Genomic DNA, 19,139 nt, shown 5'->3' with positions numbered 1-19,139 from the left:
AGCACTCTGTCGGTCCAGGGAGAGCGATTGACTCGGCTGCAACTTCTAACTGGTAAGTGTCAGCTGTCACACATGATCGGAGAGGAATATTATATCTATCAGGGTAGAGAGCGCTGTCACGAGCCAGGCAACATGTGGTTGTACCCATCGGAGCTGGGATCTGAAAGAAAAGAGAAGTTCTTCATTTTTTAAGATGCTTAAACGTTTGGTTTGCGAGAGGCTCCTAGTCCACTGTTTGTCTGAGTATGTTGAGACAGCAGAGCACATGGTGATCAAGTGATCAGCTTCGGGCATTCATGAAGGATGATACAGGATAATGGAGCGGTTGTTACCAGGGATGGACTGCCATGAGATAAGGGGTTCCACGCACTATTCGATTGAATAGTTGGTGGTTAATGACTGGACGCAGATTCCACTGGGCTCTGACACTGGCTTTAACCTGATGAGTCCACATGATGTGAAGAGAGGAGACGGTACTGTCACTGATTTTATTGATCCCCATTATCTTCTTGCCTTTTAAAGTCTCATTTTATCACGTATTTTGGCTCTTCCTCAATATCCCAGCGTGAAAAACATCATGTTTTTTTATCTCAGCGACACAGCAAAGCTACTGTTGTAGTGTGATACCATTAGTTCCCTGAACCGTGTGTCTGGCCAGTGTGTTTGCCTGTCAGATGATAAGACAACAGCAGTCATATGTTGTCACACACACACACACACACACATACACACACAAGGAGAGATGAGGCCACGGACAGGAAGCAGACTCATGGTCCAGGTCATTGTCCATTGTGCTTCACAGTCTTCTCTGCTTACTGCTGCAGTTTGGTGAAAACACATTAAACAATTAGACAATTTGAGCGTGTGAGGGAAATGTGTTTTTTTGCAGCACCTTGACTTTTACTGTGCTTTACCCTCCTGCTGCTGCTTCTACACTCACAGACTATAATTATTCATGAGCACGTTGACCATCCAGATGAGCAATAACTGCAGTTAACGGCACAAGATACTGTAATGCTGCTATGTGATACATACATTTATGAGAGAATGTGAAGGGTAATTGCCTGAAACACCTTCTAGGCCTTTCAAAAAGTGACATTCCACATCTAACTAATAGTAAAAACTTACTTAGCATAGTTTAACATAGTACTTTGGAAACAATTTATGCCATAAAAACCAATCTACTACACAAAGTCTAAAGCAGTTAAAAACCTCTTAAACAGATTGGTTTAGAGTTATCAAAAGACAAAAAGGGAAAACAATCACCAATCAACAGCAATATACAACATAAAAGGCCATATGACAAAAGAATGTAGGTAGTACATATGGCATATTACAGAAATAGATATAACGCTAACGTTGGATAAATGCGATGCAGGGATCAGTAGATATACAAGATAGCAAGTTGCATCAAGATGCTTGGGATAGCAGGGTTCCAGGTCTTCATACCTGAAACATGTAGGAGCATGAGAGGGCTCGACTGACTGGTGCCTTCAATCAAGTAATTGCATCACATGAAACCAAATCATTAAAAAACAGATTCTGACGTCTAAAAGTGTGACAAAACCGTTTTGTGTTTAAAATTTTCAAGTGTGGGGAGAAGACTGGCTGTTGGACTGTCATAAGACTGAGTCCTTCAATACAAACAGAGAGGGCTCAATCAATTTCTACAGTATCTCTATTTCTGTTATCCACAACCGCTGTGACGCTGACTAAAAACACTGATCACAGATTTTACGTCTGACATTCCCACACTCAGTTCATTTTAAATGGGTGATGACAGTGAACATTACATAAAGTGAATGAGGACTGTAACGCTCCTAAATCACTCGCCAGGCCAAAACAATGGATTAACATTCAAAATTCAGATAATGGCAACATCATGTGTCTGTGATTTGTCTCAGTGTTGAACCGGCGTTGACATTGCAAGTGCATGAATAACCCAACTGAGCAGTTAAAGCAGTTAAAGTCATACGATAAACAGATTCACCTCTGTCATGAAAACACTCCTGTGTGAGTGAGTGGTTTGCTTCATGCTACATGGTCGTTTCCCCTGAATATTAGTGTGGATGATCACAGAGGCTGCGGTAGAGCATTCATGGGCTGCAGGCAAAAGAAAATACTTCTGTGCTGGCATTCCTAACACTGGGCATGATTTTATCTTTTGTTGTTCGCCACAGACCAGCATGGGACAAAACCAGGAGAAACTGGAGGGGGGAGAACAGGCCTTCGGGGAAGGATCGGAGGAGACAAGGCCGTGCCCTGACCCTGTAGGTGCAGACGGTAATGCAGGTGATGTCATGGAGGGAGAAGGCTCCTGTGAGGAGGAGGCTGGTAATACCGGGGAAAACTTAAGGGAACCAGACACTCAGGATCTAATCGGGCGCCCCGGCCAGGAGCCAACGACACCTTCCAGTGAGAAGCAAATAAATGTGTGGGTGAGTCCTATTGCCACACAGGAGGTAAGGCAGGGAGTGGCTGCAGGAAAGGAGGGAAGAGGAGGAGGAGGAGGAGGAGCAGACAGAGGCAGGACTGCTCCAGTGGTTCACCAGGAGACAGACAAGAACCAAAAGTGTAGTGCAGGAATTGAGGAAAGAACCACAGCATACAAGCTGTTCAACCACTTTAGTCGCGAGGAGAGGAAGATTCGGCACGAGCTTCGGACATCCTCACAGATCAAGATGGAGCATCAAGACGAAGGAACCGGCCCTCGTAAGGAGAGACAAGAGGAAAACTTCTCAGCTGAAAAGTATGGCCTTGCTGTTACCTCAGAGGATACAAGCTCTTCTGACAACACGGAAGAGGGCTCTGCGGTGCTGAAGGTGAGCAGATGTGGCACTCATTCAGGAAGTGAACCGCTGTCTGCTCAAGATCAGAACGGGAGCACGATGGCTGAAGCTGAGGAGCTCTGTGAAGGAACAGTTGGCAGCTTCAGGCAGAGGAAGGAACCGCCTCCCGCTCAAGCCCAACATCCTTTGAAAAACAATCTGCAGAAAGAGTCTCTATTAGACATGAGTGATACCATTCATTGTAGACGTCCTAAAGTGGGAACAGAGACTGATGCAAAAGAGGAAACACTAACATGCGAGGTGAAGCAAGTTTTGAATGACCCCTCTTCAAGAAAACCAAAGGTCACAGACACTGTTGACCCAAAGGAGTCAGTGAGGCCTTATCTACAAACTGATACAACCAAAACCAACACATGTGTTCCAGATTCATCATCAATTCCAGTCTCGTCCAGCTCTATTTTGCAGAGACTACTGAAGAGAAACAGAGAGGAGGCGACCCCGGTGGTTTCTAAAATAAAAGAGGGTGACAAGGACACTTCAGATGGTCCCGTGGAGATGAATGCAAAAAGGATCCTCGACGGAACAGGAACAGAGATATCCAGCGATAGGATTGAACGGTCAGGATACGTTTCACGCTCTTCTGCTGATTCAAAAAGGAAACCGCCTAAACCAAGCCTTGCATCAAAGGATCACCACATTAAAGACTCGAGTGAGAGCACGCCGCCACAATCAGATTGTTGCGAGAGTTCAGAGAAGAGCGTCAACCCAAAAAAGGCTTCTTCAAACGTGGGACCCTCTGAAAAGCTGTCACCGGACGACCTACAATCAGCTGGTTCACATGAAAGAACATCATGTGAAGAGAATGTGATCCCTGAAGAATCTGCACCTTCCTCTGTGTCGGCTGTAAAATCTTCACCCACGAAAAGTAACAAGCAAAAGGCAGAGTCGCGCCATTTACCTGCCGCTGAGAAGTCAGGCAATGGTATTGTGACAGCTGTGGTTGGTCGTTCAGAGGTCCAAACCAGCATCAAGCAGGATCTGCATATGACACTTAACACACCAGACCAACCTCACAACAGTGCCGTCGTCGACGAAGGTGACGGCGTCTCAAGACGAGAAAAAACCTCCAACACTCCCATATCTAGGCCTGTCTCTGAACTCATAAAGGAAACAATTCAAATGCACGAAAAGCTGCAGCACCACGACCGGCCGAAGCCAGCTGAAGTCAAGTGTGATGAGCAGACCCAGTCGGTGAAGGTGGCACAGATGAAGGCCGCTTTTGACTCGCCTCAGAAATCCCTGGTGAAGGCGATCGAGAGGAAGCCATCAATGAGAAAAGGTAAGGGCATTTAAATCTCAGTAACTACAATATACTCATTGCTGTATCTAATAAATAGAAACTGAAGGTTGTGCAGAACATACAGGGAATAACAAGACAGCAGGTATATTGATCACTGGGTCATTTGTGAGTGATAAAACAATTAACTAATGAACGTTTTGCTTTCGTGATACATTGACCCTGTCAGGTCGGGTTGACAGAGCCACCGTAAATGTTTACGTCATTCCTGATATGCAGTACTGAGGGAGGCTGAAGGAAAATAGACTGGATGATGAAGTACAGATGTTTTTTTCTGCTGACAAAATTGCTGGATTTGTGAAATAGCGCCATCTTGTGGTTCTGAAACACACGTGTGGTACATTGTGTTCTTCAGGAAAATTGAAATATATTGTTTTTGTTATTGTAAAACAACACCGAGGCAAAGAATGAGTGTATCATTGTGTATTATCTAGGATATTATAATGTGTAGTAATGGCAATTAGAAGTAGCCTTTGGAATAAAGATAAAATAAAAGAGGTTATTATTAAAATGATTTCTGTTTTATAACAAAGCACAATTGAGCCTCATACACTTTTGATTGTATCCCTATATTTAGTCTTCACATATTAACACCCTCCTTCATCACATATGCATATATAAAGCCACGCTACTATTTCAAATGTTGATTCTTCACCCTAATTATCTGTTATATTATGGATTATTCAATTACCAGTAAGGCTGTAACATGAGCATATGCAGGTGCATGTGTCAACCTCTTAGAGACATAACAACATAACCTCCTATTGTTTAATAAATAAATTGACATTTGTGCTTTTATACATGAAGTGGCCATGATGTAACAGTAGAAGAAGACAATGGGCGGTGCACAAAGGGATAACATTAATATGAAAGCTGATTAAAAAGCCTCGACAGACGCAAAAAATGAAGGTGATTCTCTGTGACTGGGAACCTGGAGGAAGGAGATGTCAGGGCCCCGCGGTCTGCTGATCTAAATAGGCATTGGGTGAGGGAGCTGTCCGTCAACGGCGGCCGCTCCACTCACCGTGAGCCAAGCCGAAGAAGGGGGCGGGGCCAGTGTGGGAGTAGGGAAAGATCGCAGAGGGAGAGAGAGTCAGAGGCTCAGCGGCGGAGGAGGAATCGACCCGGTCACACGTTGGGCTGCGTGTTATATCACTCGCTTTTCTGGAATACTTCAATTTCCCCCCCTCAGAAGGTAAGCGCACACACCACGCTGCTGTAGACGGGTGTTTTTGGTTCTGTATTAAATATGGCAGCTGCCTGGTTTTTCCCTCGTCCACCTCCAGACAGCACAGCCCGGGACAGGGAAGTGCACGCGCTAGCTAAAACGAACCAGGATATAATGTGCGCTGCTCCTCTCTCTCGCTCTCCTTTTTTTTGTATTAAGCTAGCTCTAGCCTTCAGCAGCTAATAGCTATCTGTTAATGCTAGAAAAGTTATTTTGACGCCCAACCAGAGGGGTGAGGGTTTTTTCTTTCTCCGTCGTGAGGATAAATTTAGGAAACGTGCTGTGGCTACACGGTGTGGAGCAGGGAGCGGAGCGGGGTGGGGTAGCCCTCCATAGTGCGGCAGGAAAACTTGTCTCCGCAGCGGTGGATCCACACAGACGGAGGTGCAGAGCCGCACAACCGCGCCCTGGCCCCTGGCATCCTGTCCCGGGCCTAACGTGCTCTCCTCACACCGAACAATCGGCCCCACACATCCAAGAATCACCCCTGCCATTCTGGATCTCTAGTGTCCAGTACCCCCCTCCCTCCCTTTCTTGTTTTATTTAAACCCAGTATTGATGTTTTTAGGTTCGGATTTGACCCACTACAGACTGGTATGGAAGAAAAAAGGGTCGCAGCATAGACGTGATCGCTGCTTCACAAATGAATCTCAGTTCCATGCATAATTTGACTGTGTGTATACACCATGTGGGAAATTGCTGGTAGGACATTAAACTCAACCTCCATTAGTTGCTGTAGTTCTTGCCAATGAGGTCAGACAGAAGTCTCATGTCCGGAGTCCAGCAGCTTTGTGTTAACAGCTGTTTCGGTTTTTGTGTAACTTTGTCAAATTAAGATGTGGTTACGTTATATTAAGACACTTCCTTGTCCGATTATTTTGGTCTGCCTTAATATTTAGCACAAACATTTCCATGACTGGACCACGTGTGTTGTAGTTAAAATGGGGTGTGCTCCGTGAGTACTTTGACAGGGAGTGTCACAAGTAGGGCTGCAATAAATGGAAAAGATTGTTTCCATTATTCACTGATAATAATCGTGTCTTTCAAGCATGATGAACTGGTCCTGTCTTTAACATTTAGCTTATTTCTGCCTCTGAGCTACAGGAAATGCAATTCCCAAAATACCAGTACAATTTTGGACAAGCCCTTGGGCTTGGAACCTGATCATAAAGTGACGGTTGTAGTGAGGTCAAGACTTAATGGTGCTTTCCTCCTCACTTGGCAGTCATAAATAGTCCCAAGTCAAGCACTAATGACTGGGTGATGATCCAAATAGTCCCCTGTGTGACCTCTTTGTCTGTATGCCACCACCACCAGCTCATTTGCCTCCTCACGACATTAGGGCAGTTTGATTTGTAATGGGCATGGTTGGTGTGGCAAAAGGGCAGCATGATTATTTACATATTAAGTCATTGTATTGAAGGACTCTACTCAGCTCCTATGGTGCAATCAGCTTCGGGGTTGAAGGAATTTCCCTCACTATGGGTTGCAGAGCAGGTGTAGGCTGAGGGAACGGCCCCAGGGTTGACAGTCAGCATAACTGCAGCCGTGTTTGGGCTTGTTCTCCATTCCAGACGCACCCACCTCTGCTGGTTGTGCGGCACTGCAGGGTCTTTAGAAGAGAGAAGCCTGCCTTCCTGTGCCTGGGCTGAAAGAGGAAGTGGGTCAGGAAGCAGAGGGAAACTAAGCATGAGATGTAAGGGGGTGCTTGGTTCCTATCTGCTGTGGCAAGACACTCTTATGTGGACTGTGGTGAACTGTGGTGTGCATTTTGAATCGGTTTGCGAGAATATCATGAACCTCCAATAGTCCAGCATATCCATAAAATGTATTCAATCTTTCTTAAGGAAGGTCAGGTTAAGTCCATCTGTTCCCTGCTGGCCATCTCACTGTTCATTGCAGGTTTAGAAGTAGCAGTCCGAGCTTGGGCTTTATTTTGCGGATTAAATAATATGTATATTGAAGAGAAAGTAGTTTATCCCTCCTGGTGGTTAGGTTTAACATCATTTTTTGCAGGAATAATCAGCAACCTTATTTATAGTCAATAGCTTGGCCTCTGCTTCTCATTTGGAAACATAGATCCCATTCTTTCAACATGTCTGACATACCTCATTTTGTGTTTGGTCCTGTCTGCACAAGATGCTGTTATCTCACTGCATTTTTCAAGAGGACTTGACAGGACAGAAACCTTCAGAATAAAAAACTACAGTTTGTAAATTCCTACATGTTTTGGTTTTACTTCAGGTTCATTTACCCCGACACACATAGCATTCTGGAGTTTATTTTAAGAAACATGGAAAGAAAAATCGCATTATCTAACCACCTGCTTAGCATATTAGTGTCCTTCTCTGTTTGTTTGTTTGTACCAGCCCGTTGGCTGAAGAGGATCACATGTATAAATCTGTGCCGCTAATTGTCTGCACACTGACACAACCCACTGACTGTACCAATAGACTTATCGCAGTGTTTTGGGAAAATGCACAAATCACAAACAGGAAATAACGACATCAAAAAATCTTCTTGAATAATATACAAAAAGGTGAATCCAAAAATAAGCCAATTCCCTTCATTTATTAAACCACAAGCAGAATGTAGATGAAGTTTTGTATATATAAATTGATCAAAGCTAATCTTTTGATACCAGGAAAAAAACATTTGCTGGATTTGCTTGAACTCTCAATCATTCTTGAAGTTCAGATGTACTCTGTTATTTTGAACCTCCCCCTTTTTAACTTTATAGCTAAGCAATTCCAGCGGATTCATGCAGACGCACTATTTCTTCCACTGGTCATTCCCACCACAGCTGACAACATCTGCTGAAATGGAGCAGTGGTTTGTGCTTTGCTCTCTGGGGGAGGGGGAAGTAACTGATCAGGAAGAGGAAGGATCATGCTTTGTACTCTCATGCTGTAATGTTTAAGAGTCAATGATTAATAATCAGATTAGTTCTTTTGTCCTCTTTTCTTTTAGATTTGTTTAGTCAATGTCTGATAGGAAAGCTGCTTGAAAAAACCAGGCAGTTGTTAGGTTTGATTTGAGTGGATGCATATATAAAAGTAGCTCTACAAACAAACAATCCTCTAAACTGATGCTTTTCCTGTGGTGAGTAATTTTATAGGATTTTAAAGTGGTCTCCTATTAAACTTTGACTTTTAAGCAGGATAAGAAGTTTAGGATTTAGCGCATTAAGTCTTGCAGCACAGAAAGTGATAGAAAGTTGAAAGAAGGGGTTAGTGCTCAAGCACAGGTCAAGGCATGTTCTACTTCATGCTCAACAGACAGTTTCTGACAAGTATGTGTTTCCATGTTAATCTGAGGGGTCTGTTTTTTCCCTGAAGTTGGCAAAACCTAGTCATTTGATGGCACACTTGCATGCTTTTGATTGGAGCCAGTAATTTATTGTCTATGTTTTACGAAGCTGGATCTTCAGTCATATTATTCTCATGTCTGCAAATCTCATTTCCTCTACAAAGTACCACACATACAGTGGTGCATAATGTATTGTGTTCCAGTTGCATTTAAACTGAGCAGACCGCAGACTGCAAGATCATTTGCGGTTGGAAAATGGTGAAAAAACTGCACCTTATCTCATTGTTGCAAAATGCACTGGAATGTAGCTGGAATCTGATTACAATGGTGGTCCGTGGCCTTGGTTACAGGAAGGGGATTTAGGTGGCGTCTCATGCAGTCTTGGTGACAAAAGGCAAAAAGGCAGCCAGTGTATGGAGAGCAGTGAGGCGACATCGCTGGTGTGTGGGTGCGAGGGGTGGCGTGGGTAGCAAAGTGTGGGAAAGAAAAGTCTGTGACCATCAACGACAGTTATGTCTCTAAAATAACAACAATAAAGCATCTGACATAATGTAGAGTGTAGCGCTGATCCAAATTCTTTGAAAGCTTCAGTCCTTTCCATCGCAATCAACATCTTAATAAGTATTGTAATTATTTCAACATTATTTTAGTTGCATATGCATTAGCACTACAATTCAAACTTGCCCATGAATTAAGGAATATGAACTGGTCATCATGCATCATTGTTTATTGTTGTAGTTCATTCTTAGACAAGGATAGTTCTATGCGTCATTTGACAGTCATGTTAACTTCACCAACACTGGGAAAGTGCCACCGGAATAAATTACAACCAATTCAGATGTGCCAAAAGTCACGAATCTTGATCAAATTACGCCCCAGTAGTCAAGTCTTAAACTGTTTGTGCAAACCTTATAAAATGTTAACATTAACGGGTGAACTGTGTTTTAATTACTGTAAATGTCTGTGGACAAGCATATTTTAGCTTTGCATGCAGCCCAAATACTCTGTGTATGTATACATACAATACCCCCAGTAGTGTAGGAATTAGCCTACCTTTTTTGAAAGACGTATTTTACCTGAATGGCCAGCTGTAGCTACCAAGATGACGCTAGCATTGCAGAAAAGGCGACAATGAGAAAAACGATGGAAAGCAAAGACAAAGGACTTGCAAAATGAAATCCATAGCAGATAAGACCTGTTGCGATACATGGCTGAGCTTTGTTTTATTTACTGATTGTGTGTGCCCGCAGAGGGCACACACAATCACACGCCAATGACCCCAGCTTCAGGCTGCAGCTTTAAAGATAAATGGCTCCAGATCAGACAAATTTCGGATTGTGATCAACTTGACAAATATGGTAAAACAAATCAAATTCATTTTGCAGTCAAAATGATTTTTGTGCTTATAACAGCAAAGTGTATTTTCTAGTGCTGAAATTGTTCAATGTTGGTTATGGTATAGTAACTGAATGAAAGATAAAATACCTCTCTTGCAGCCTTCAAGATGACTTATCTCTGTTGGAAGTGTTTATCCCTGGCGGCACTAAGAGGCTGTGGGATGAAGGATGGGCCTCTGCCTAGACCAGTTCAACCTGTTTTTTGAAGAACAGGTCTATTTTCTGTAAACATTACAGTCAATAACGCTCTAGGTTAAAAACCTCAGGAATAACCGCACTGGGCCAATGAAGAAGTAATAGACACTTTCATGCATATACAGTAGGACTGGGGCAACATTATTCTATACTATCACTAAAGTTTGGTACAATCAATCCCTTTTCCTAAAAGCAGTGCACATCACACATCAGTCCATGTTTTAGAGTTTTATTACTGCAACATAATTTCCACCAACCCCTTGAATCTGTTTTTAAAGCCATGCTTAAATATTAGTAAGACCTTTTAACAGGTCTTTAGGCTAAAGGGCTTTAGGTTAGATAATACAATAATATATTATAATAAATCCACCATTGAATATGAGGATTTATTCAATATGACTGTGACAAAGCTCCTCTTGAACCAACCAACAGCTCTACCATTCTCCATCAGATGCTCACAGGCTAACCTGCTAACCTTTAGCTTCTAGCTGTTATACCACTAGGCCAGTGTAAATAATAAATATCGATTCGGGAATAAATGTTGTGATCAAAAAAAATCATTAAAGCCTTTTTGCCACTCATAACACAGAGCATACAGTAGTGGTTCACAGCATATAGCAGTTTTCTAAAATAACTGCCTTTGAGACTGTTTAGAGGCTTTCAGCTCTAATTCTGCTGCCCCTCCCTCTTGTACATCCGCTCATCCTGATTTGTGGCTGGGATTTTCATGTTATGTCACATCTCACTCATCAAAAACATTATAAAACTCAACATCAGGGATAGTTTCGCTCCCTCAACTTCACGATGGTGAAAAATGTGACTATTTTTAGACTTTGCATTTAAGAATAATGTTCAAACTTGTCTAATGTTCTCTTTTTAGTTTCTCAGAACTGTAACAGGCAATTTGGTTCCAATCCGGGTTTGACTGGTTATCTGCCATAGTGGAGAACTGAGAGTGACATAGTGGAGAACTGATAGTGAAGCAGTTTAGTTAATCTCGTCCTTTTCCAGAATTATCTTGGATGTGAAGACCAAGGTTTGTCTTCTGACGTCTCTGTCAATTGTCTTTATTTTGAGGGTGGGACAATGAAGTGTAATAATATAGTGCAAGCCTGACAATGAGAAACCCGTTGGAGTACAAATATCTGTTGGCAGAATGGGGTGGCTCCATGTCGTAATTGGAATGTGTGAACATAATTGAACGTGGCAGGGATAGGCAGTATTAAATGTCTCCTATTTCTGAGGATATGCCATTAAGTTGCTTTCCAAAGGGTGAATACCCCAGTTTTAAAGACTTAAAACATGAACCCTCAATAATGTTTTTTTTTTTTACTTTTCCTCTGTAGCTCTTTTGCAGCCTTATGTCAGAGCAAAACGATTTTCCGGTGATTTAATGGAAGATAGCAATCTGTTCTGTAACTCTGAGGTACAAATGAGAGGCGAACCTTCCATGGCCTAGCACAAGAGTTCAAACTCAAGGATGAAAGTTGAGTTCTGTTGTTCATTTGTCTTTTTGTACTGTTGTGTAACTGTGTACAATTGTCTGTTATTTAGATTCAAAGAAAACACAAGCACAATCAAATGTATAGAGCTTAAATTTAGCAAAGTAACACATTTTAATGTAAAACAAGACTTCTTTCTTTATATAACAAGGAAATGAAAAACCAATGAAAGTGAGGTACAGCACTCTGCTTGCCAAAAGACCCACATTTCCTCAATAGAACAATCAGATGTGAGTTAAGAGAAGATTATAGAAGGAATACAGACAAGGATGCTAAAAACTGTGTCACTGCGGTCCCTCGTCCTGTTGTCGTTTCCTCAGGCTGTGGGGTTCTCCTGTTGTCTCTGCACATCAGAGTCAGCTCTGGTAACTGGTGGAAGTGGCAATAAGTTACATAGCTTTCCTTTCATCTGATTTGCCCAACAGATCCTTGCTTGAATTAGAGCTCGATCAGTTAACTGTAAATCTCAGTAGAGTGCCACGGAGTAGTGTAGCATTTCCCCAAGGTGAGTGTGTATGTGACGTGCTTAGTTTAGTCTGTCTGACTAGGGCCAGCCTTTCAGTGCTTCACACAGCCCTTGTTGATATGGTTGCATACAGAAGTAATAATCATTTTCCTATGGTTCTTATCTTTTGAGATGACGATGGGTAATAAAAACCACACATTTTAAGCATCACTGTCGAGTCCTCTGTTTAGTTCTTTTAGTTATTTTGAGGTTTTCTTTGTCATATAAATTTCCTTTTGAATCTGGACTTTATATAGTAGCTGCAGGAGGCTGACTGGAATGGGGTCGTTTAGGGTGAGGCCTCCGCTTGTGGTCCTTTTTTTGCTGTCTTTTAAAACCTGTCTGTTTCCACAAAATCATAAAATAATGTTATAGTCCTGACTACAACCCAAGCATTCATATTTTCGGAAGCTTACTTGTTTCAGGCTCGGCTCATCAGGTGCGAGTAAGGGATAGTGATGTCCTTACGTAAGAGTCCTGTGGGATAAGGGAGTTGTTGGTTTGGCATTTGACCATTGTGGAGGTTAGGATTTACCTTCCCAGGCAGGGTGGTAAGATGTGTTTGAAACCATTGAGAAAGTTCTGTATGGGTTGACAGATCCGTTATTAAAAATGATTTCAGGTTTATGTTCAGCCTGAAGCTATCAGCATTTATACTTGAGTCTGATTTGAGTTCTAGTCCATGACAGCAATAGTTTTATGTCCAAGTGCAATAATGCTCACATAAATACAGTATAAAAATAAATGCTTTCCGTCCAAAAGTGAATTTGGATGTAATTTTCCTTTTTTCCTTTCCTTCATTCACCAAAACCCAGTATTGCATAATCAGCTGCAACCCCACCCAGTCTGCTCTGACCTGCAGTGTGTACGCTGATACAGCCCAGCCCTCTCCATAAAGGTTTCATGTTTCGGCAATCTAGTTTATGCACGGCTATTCTTACACGTTGTACAAAAAGTTCTAACAATGGTTAGACACTCTGTTCAAAACTAATTCAACTTAACTTGTGTATTTCCAACTTTTGTGGGAAATCCTGACCTGATGTGTTGTTTTGGTGACTACCTCATAGGTCACATTGCAATTCGGTATAGTTTTTCAGCATATTGGTGTAGAACTAGTCCTGATATTTTATCCTCAGAGTGGTTGGTTGTTAAAACGGTACGCTTACAAATACTGGGGCTTGAGATCTTTCTGCAGGCCCGGACACAGGTCAAGAATGCAGTGATGGTTCTGCCAGGGCTAGTCGAACTATTATGGTGATAACACACCATATATAGCTCTCCTGCATCTATAACATACATGGCAAGTTAACCAATTATGTTAGCATTTCTTACTTTGGTATTGTGTACTTTTTGTCTAGTTTGATGTTTCCCTGTTGTTGCTAAGCAGCATGCCTTGGAGACAGATTGCAGCCAAACAAACACCAATGCAGTGTTCACAGCATGAAGTGGACTTTGGCTCTACTAAACACAACTTTCACTATGAAATTCAGCATGCCTTAGTCATTCAACACCTTGGTGGATATCTAAAGGTCATCATCCATGATGAGCATTCAAAGATATTGGCAAGCAACTCTCCATAGTTGCCCCAATACCATTGGAATTTGTTTCTCAATACCATACAATTCAATATGCCATTTTAAAAGGGTTTTCATCATATAATTGCCTAATTGAATCAGGTAAAGAAATGATATTAAGGAGGTTAGTGCAACAGTCACCTCACTGGTCTTTGAGAATTTCTTGTCATACAAAGCAGCAAACAAATAAATCTTGGATCAGCAACTAAACAACTTTTTACGGTAAAATCACCCCGAATCTATCTGTTCTGTAAAATATTTGGTCTATTGTAGAAAGACCTGGAGTATTAAGCTGTGAAGACTCAAGTTCCTTAGCACACCAGGAGATGGTATTTTCGCAGAGTACATATGTGACAGCTGCCTTGTGTATGTCAGGACAGTTGAATAAGAGTAAAGGCTTAAAATGATTGTGCACATAATATAAATATTAACAGCTGTAAATAAAGAATCATGGTTAACAGAGTTTAAAAACCTGCACTCCAACAATAACAGGCAGCAGCGTCCGTTTCTGCTTGCACCATTAACAAGCATGTTTTTCGATTCATCTGTCAAATAAGGAATATTAAGTAAGAATCGACAGCTCATCCCATTTGTTATGTAAGGTTTTCTCAGTAATGACAAAAGCCTGATTCTGGCATGCCAATATATATATATTTTTTTTAAGTTTAATTTTTTAGTTAATTTCTTGCTTTCAAAATGAATCCAGTGTTTTTTTTTCTCTCCCACAACTAGAAAATAATCTCTTCGGGTGGGTCGCCTTCGATTGGTTCCAAGTTCTTTTTCTAAAAATGTGTTTTCTGTCATATGCGTCGTGCCTCTCCACCTGATAATTTATTTAATGCCACAGGTGCTGGACTGTATCACAGCAGGCACTGTGGAGACAGTAGGAAGATGTGAAAACACTTGAGACAGAGGGAATCCTTAACTGCATGGGAATACAAGGTTCATTCAGAGTGATCTCACCAATGAGATGACAGGAGTCAGTGACCCACTAGATGTTCTTCTATATTACAGTACGTTCTTGAAGCTATTGCTAGGACTATAGAATTACTGGGAAATGTTTTGTCTCTGTCATCTGTCATTAGTAGCCAGCCACTGGCTAATCATGCTTTTGGACTATGAGGAATCCATCAAGAAATTTGTCTTTGAGCCCAACGGGTTTAGAAATCTGAAAAGGTAAATAGTTGTATTGGCTGACGTATTTTCGAAAATGTCTAGCTGGGACACGCCCACATCCCAACAGGAAGAACTTCCTGCTTGTTTTGCTTGTTTTGCAATCTTGTGCTGTTTGAAACACGCCATATGAGCCTCTCTTGCTGCACTTATGCTCTCTCTGTCCTTCTCTCTTTTACACACACATACACACAATGGAAAACCACCTCGAAAACATGTCTCACATCCTGTGCAGGGCTTTGGTCATGTTGGAAATTCAGTCTGGGAACTGTTACCATGAGCTGATTAAAAAAAAAAAAAAAATAATAACGTTTGTTTCAAATGTTCAAAATACTGCTAAATAGCTTTAGTCTTCTCGAGGTTGCAGGTTAGATTGGACGTCATTCTGGCCGTTTATCTGGCCAGCTTTCCATTATCTTTGGAAGTTCTCTGTTATTGTTAGCGGAGTAGTGGGACTTGTAGCTTTTGAATGGGCTTGTTTTCTAAAGCTCTCCTGTCTGCCAGCAGATTCTTGTCTTGTTGAGGATTTTAGCTGAACCAGCTACAAAGTCTGTTTTTGTTTGGATTGAGTATGTCCTATTTTCCTTTGGAAGTGGCTCTATCTAAGTGTTTCATAGATAAAGCATCTTAGTATTTCAGATGTTTATATTTGGCACAATGGAAGATGAAAAAACAGTTTCAAGTCATTTGAAATCAAATCATATGTTAATTTACATATATATATTATATATATTTTTTATATATATATATATTGCTTTATCTTTGAAATCCCAGGGAGACCTGTTGGAGTAGTAAATAGGAGTGGTTTGTTGCAAAACACCCTCAGAGGGAGAGAATCAAACACATCTGGACGGGGAATGTGTTGTGGGAAAAAAACGCACATGATCTTGTTGTGTTACAACAGCTTTACTTTGTACGGATGAGATGTTAATGGTTCTTTCAAGCTGCTAAAATACACATGTCATATTGCTGGCTTCCGCGCTGTATACCTGTTATCTTGTGACTATTTGTGGTTTTAATCCTATTCTCTGTTCCTTCCACAGATATGAAACGTGGTGTTGTACGGTCGAGCAAATTCCGTCACGTCTTTGGCCAGACGGTGAAAAATGACGCGTGCTACGATGATATCCGGGTTTCAAGGGTCACATGGGACAGCTCCTTCTGTGCAGTCAATCCCAAATTTGTTGCCATAATCATTGAGGCCAGTGGTGGTGGAGCCTTCCTCGTTCTCCCCCTACACAAGGTGAGTTTATTGTGTATCATGTAGTAATAAATGCCAAAGTGAATAATCACTGTATTTTATACAGAACACACCAGACAACCAGGTGGAGAGAAACAGGATCTCTAAGTAGGAATGCATTCACTACTTCTAGATAGGGCTGGGCGAGATGAATTTAAATCAATGTCACGATTATTTCAAACTTTTACCTAGATTACGATTAATGAGTGATTATTTCATGCCCCCCACCCCCCAGAAAAAAACTGCCATCTGAGATATCGCATTCTAATGAATATTAATGTAAGTTCATACAATGGGGAGAGAATTGAAATTCATAAAGACATTTACAAGCCTACTTCCTGTTTTTTGTGTACACCATATAATAACTTGCATTGAAGACTCTACCTCTAACAAGCAGGGCTGCTGCCTCTACATGTCAGGCTACCTTAATGTTACCTGGGAGCTGCGTCACACACCCTCATTTGTACAACAGAAACTCGTCCAAAGCCCTGGAGTAAAGGATTGCCTGATTCACACCTCCATATAAGGATCATTCCACTTGAACTAGAAGGGCTCTTGGGTAGGGCAGTGCAGCATTTTAAGAGTGTTTGGTTGTAAACAAGTAGGCTCTGTGAATATGTCCCTTCCTTTTTGTTTTAACCCCTGCTGTCATAATTGGCCTTATTAAAGTGTAATAGAGGCCAGACTGAATCTATCACAGGACTCTGGCACATCCTCCGGTGAGCCCCTGGGTGCCATTATGGTTGATAATTGTCAAATGCTGGCTGCTGCTGTTTCTGTTTGTCACTCCATGCGATGGCCAAGTGGCAGGTCCTGACACTGTTAGTGGCATAAGTATTGCAAAACTGTTGACAGATCCAACCTGGGCCTGTAATTAGTGTACACCAGTACACTGCCATGTCATCGGAGAAGCCTCTGGCTTAGGGGAGTGATCCTTCGGCCTGTCATCACACAGATTACGCCTCTCAGCACCTCATTCATACTGAGCTTGTACTGGAGGTGAGCTATGAGCTTGACTTGTTTCACACTCCTCTGTGTCTGTGTTTGAATGAGCTGCCCTCTGCGGGCTGTGTTCCAGTACAGTGAGTCTGCTGAACAAAGTCTACCTTCACTACTGAATTAAGAAGTGGTGTGAGACTGAGGTGTTTATGTGCAGACCAAACCTCCAGCAATTTCCTCAAGTGACCGATTAAAAGAGACCTTTATTTTTTTTTTTGATCTTCCCACATTCGAGCTGGCAGGCGTGACACAGACTAATCCTCCAGATATAGTGATTTCCTCCTTTCTACAGGCCACGCATTAGGAAGCTGGATCCGAAAGGGAAATACCACGTTATTTTTGAACTGTAGTGTTCTGTGTACAGTCCAACTTTGGGCAAGGCCAAAGTATACATTGCCACCAAACCAATTTTGCAGCCTAACATTAAGGAGAAATGGCATATATGAACATAATTTTCAGATGTTAAATCAATGGGAATCTTAATTTTCTTTTAACATCTATTTTTGGAATTTATCATGTTTTTTTCAAATGACTTTTTCTGACCAGGAAAGTCCATCTGGAAATGCAGGTCTGGAAAGACTTCACTGCAGAGGACTCTTATTACAGAGTTACTCTCAGTGCCTGGGATGATTTCTAATAAACTGAATAAAACAGATTATGATGTTCCTGCTTACTTAGAAACTGTCTTAACAGTTTGTGTAAATCAATCAATGTGCTTTTCTTTCTTCTATAGTTGCGACTGTGTCTGTTTTTAATTTATCATCTGACAGACTTGGCTTTGCCGTGGGAGTAAAATTCTGCTTGATTTGAAGGACAGTTGAAATCTGAATCGCTTGGGTCTCGTTTAATTTGGTTGCTCTGACACACATCCCTTAAACGCCCCCACCCTCAAACCCCTTTCCATCCCTAATGTGAGAGGGCATCTGTCCAGCTTATCCATCTGCCTGTGCTGTGTTGCTCACGGTCTCTGTGGGCAGACAGCTGCTCAGGGCCTTTGTCCCACGCTTACTCCCAGCACAGCCCTTTGTCATTACCACACTTCGACTGGGGGAGGCAGAAGTGTGATGATGCTCCCTCCCCCTTCACAATTAAACCATATGCAACTGTGCACCATAATTGTTGTAGTGATGCAATAACTGTAGGGTAATGGTTGAGATTATTAGCCCTCAAAAAAGCATTGTGCTTCCTCTGCTTATATTCAGGAAAATGTACTTTGTAAGAACTGTATTCGCCATGAGATCGATGGAAAAACATATTCTGGAGTTCAGAGGTTGCTGTTGTGGGTCTTTGACCTGACCTGAGGTCTGCACCTCATTTAGGGTCGTCAGCCTGTGGAGCTGTGTGACTCACTAGGCTGAGGTTTGTGTGGCACGCTGCCGTGACTCAGCACAGCCTCTAGTATTGTTGCTTCCTCTTGTAAGAACACAGGGATTTATAGAGAGGGCATCAGATGTCCAGCTCAACACATGTCAGTTCCTTCCCTCATGCTTTCAATCTCCCCCTTTCTCTTTCTTAGCTGGATGCCTGCTAATTTATTCCCTGATTTCCATATGAAGGAAGCAGTGGGCGTGAATGCAGCTAGCAAGTATTCAGTGAAAAAAAAAAAAAAATCCTTATAATTCCTCTGTCCGCTCAGCGTAAGAGAAGGGAAGTGTGTGAGGTGTGTGAGATTTGGAGTCAACCCTTCAATGCACCATTCATCCAGCGCTCAACCTTTGCCGTTTGTAAATCCTGGGTGTGTGCACAGTGACACATTATTTCTCTTCTGTCTTCCATACACCACTTTGCTGCTTTACTTAGCTGCACTTCACACAAAAATGCACTGCTTGTGCATGATATCTGGGGTCTTTGGTCATACTTTGGTCATTGTG

General features: G+C 42.0%; 1 protein-coding gene across 1 annotated transcript in view; it reads left to right on the top strand.

Moving 5' to 3' along the window:
• The first annotated feature begins 5,218 nt into the window (after positions 1–5,218).
• The window catches only part of coro1ca (coronin, actin binding protein, 1Ca), a 28,972-nt gene continuing 15,051 nt past the window's right edge, over positions 5,219–19,139 (top strand). The window contains exons 1-2 of the mRNA XM_062381992.1: positions 5,219–5,341; positions 16,073–16,272. Coding sequence (XP_062237976.1) covers positions 16,075–16,272 — 198 coding nt within the window. The 5' untranslated portion in view covers positions 5,219–5,341; positions 16,073–16,074. The remainder of the gene's footprint in view (positions 5,342–16,072; positions 16,273–19,139) is intronic.

The sequence above is a fragment of the Platichthys flesus genome, chromosome 3 (assembly GCF_949316205.1).
Source record: "Platichthys flesus chromosome 3, fPlaFle2.1, whole genome shotgun sequence".
Classification (NCBI taxonomy): Eukaryota; Metazoa; Chordata; class Actinopteri; order Pleuronectiformes; family Pleuronectidae; genus Platichthys; species Platichthys flesus.
The sequence above is the reverse complement of the archived record's forward strand: the minus strand, read 5'-3'. Positions and strand labels throughout refer to the sequence as shown.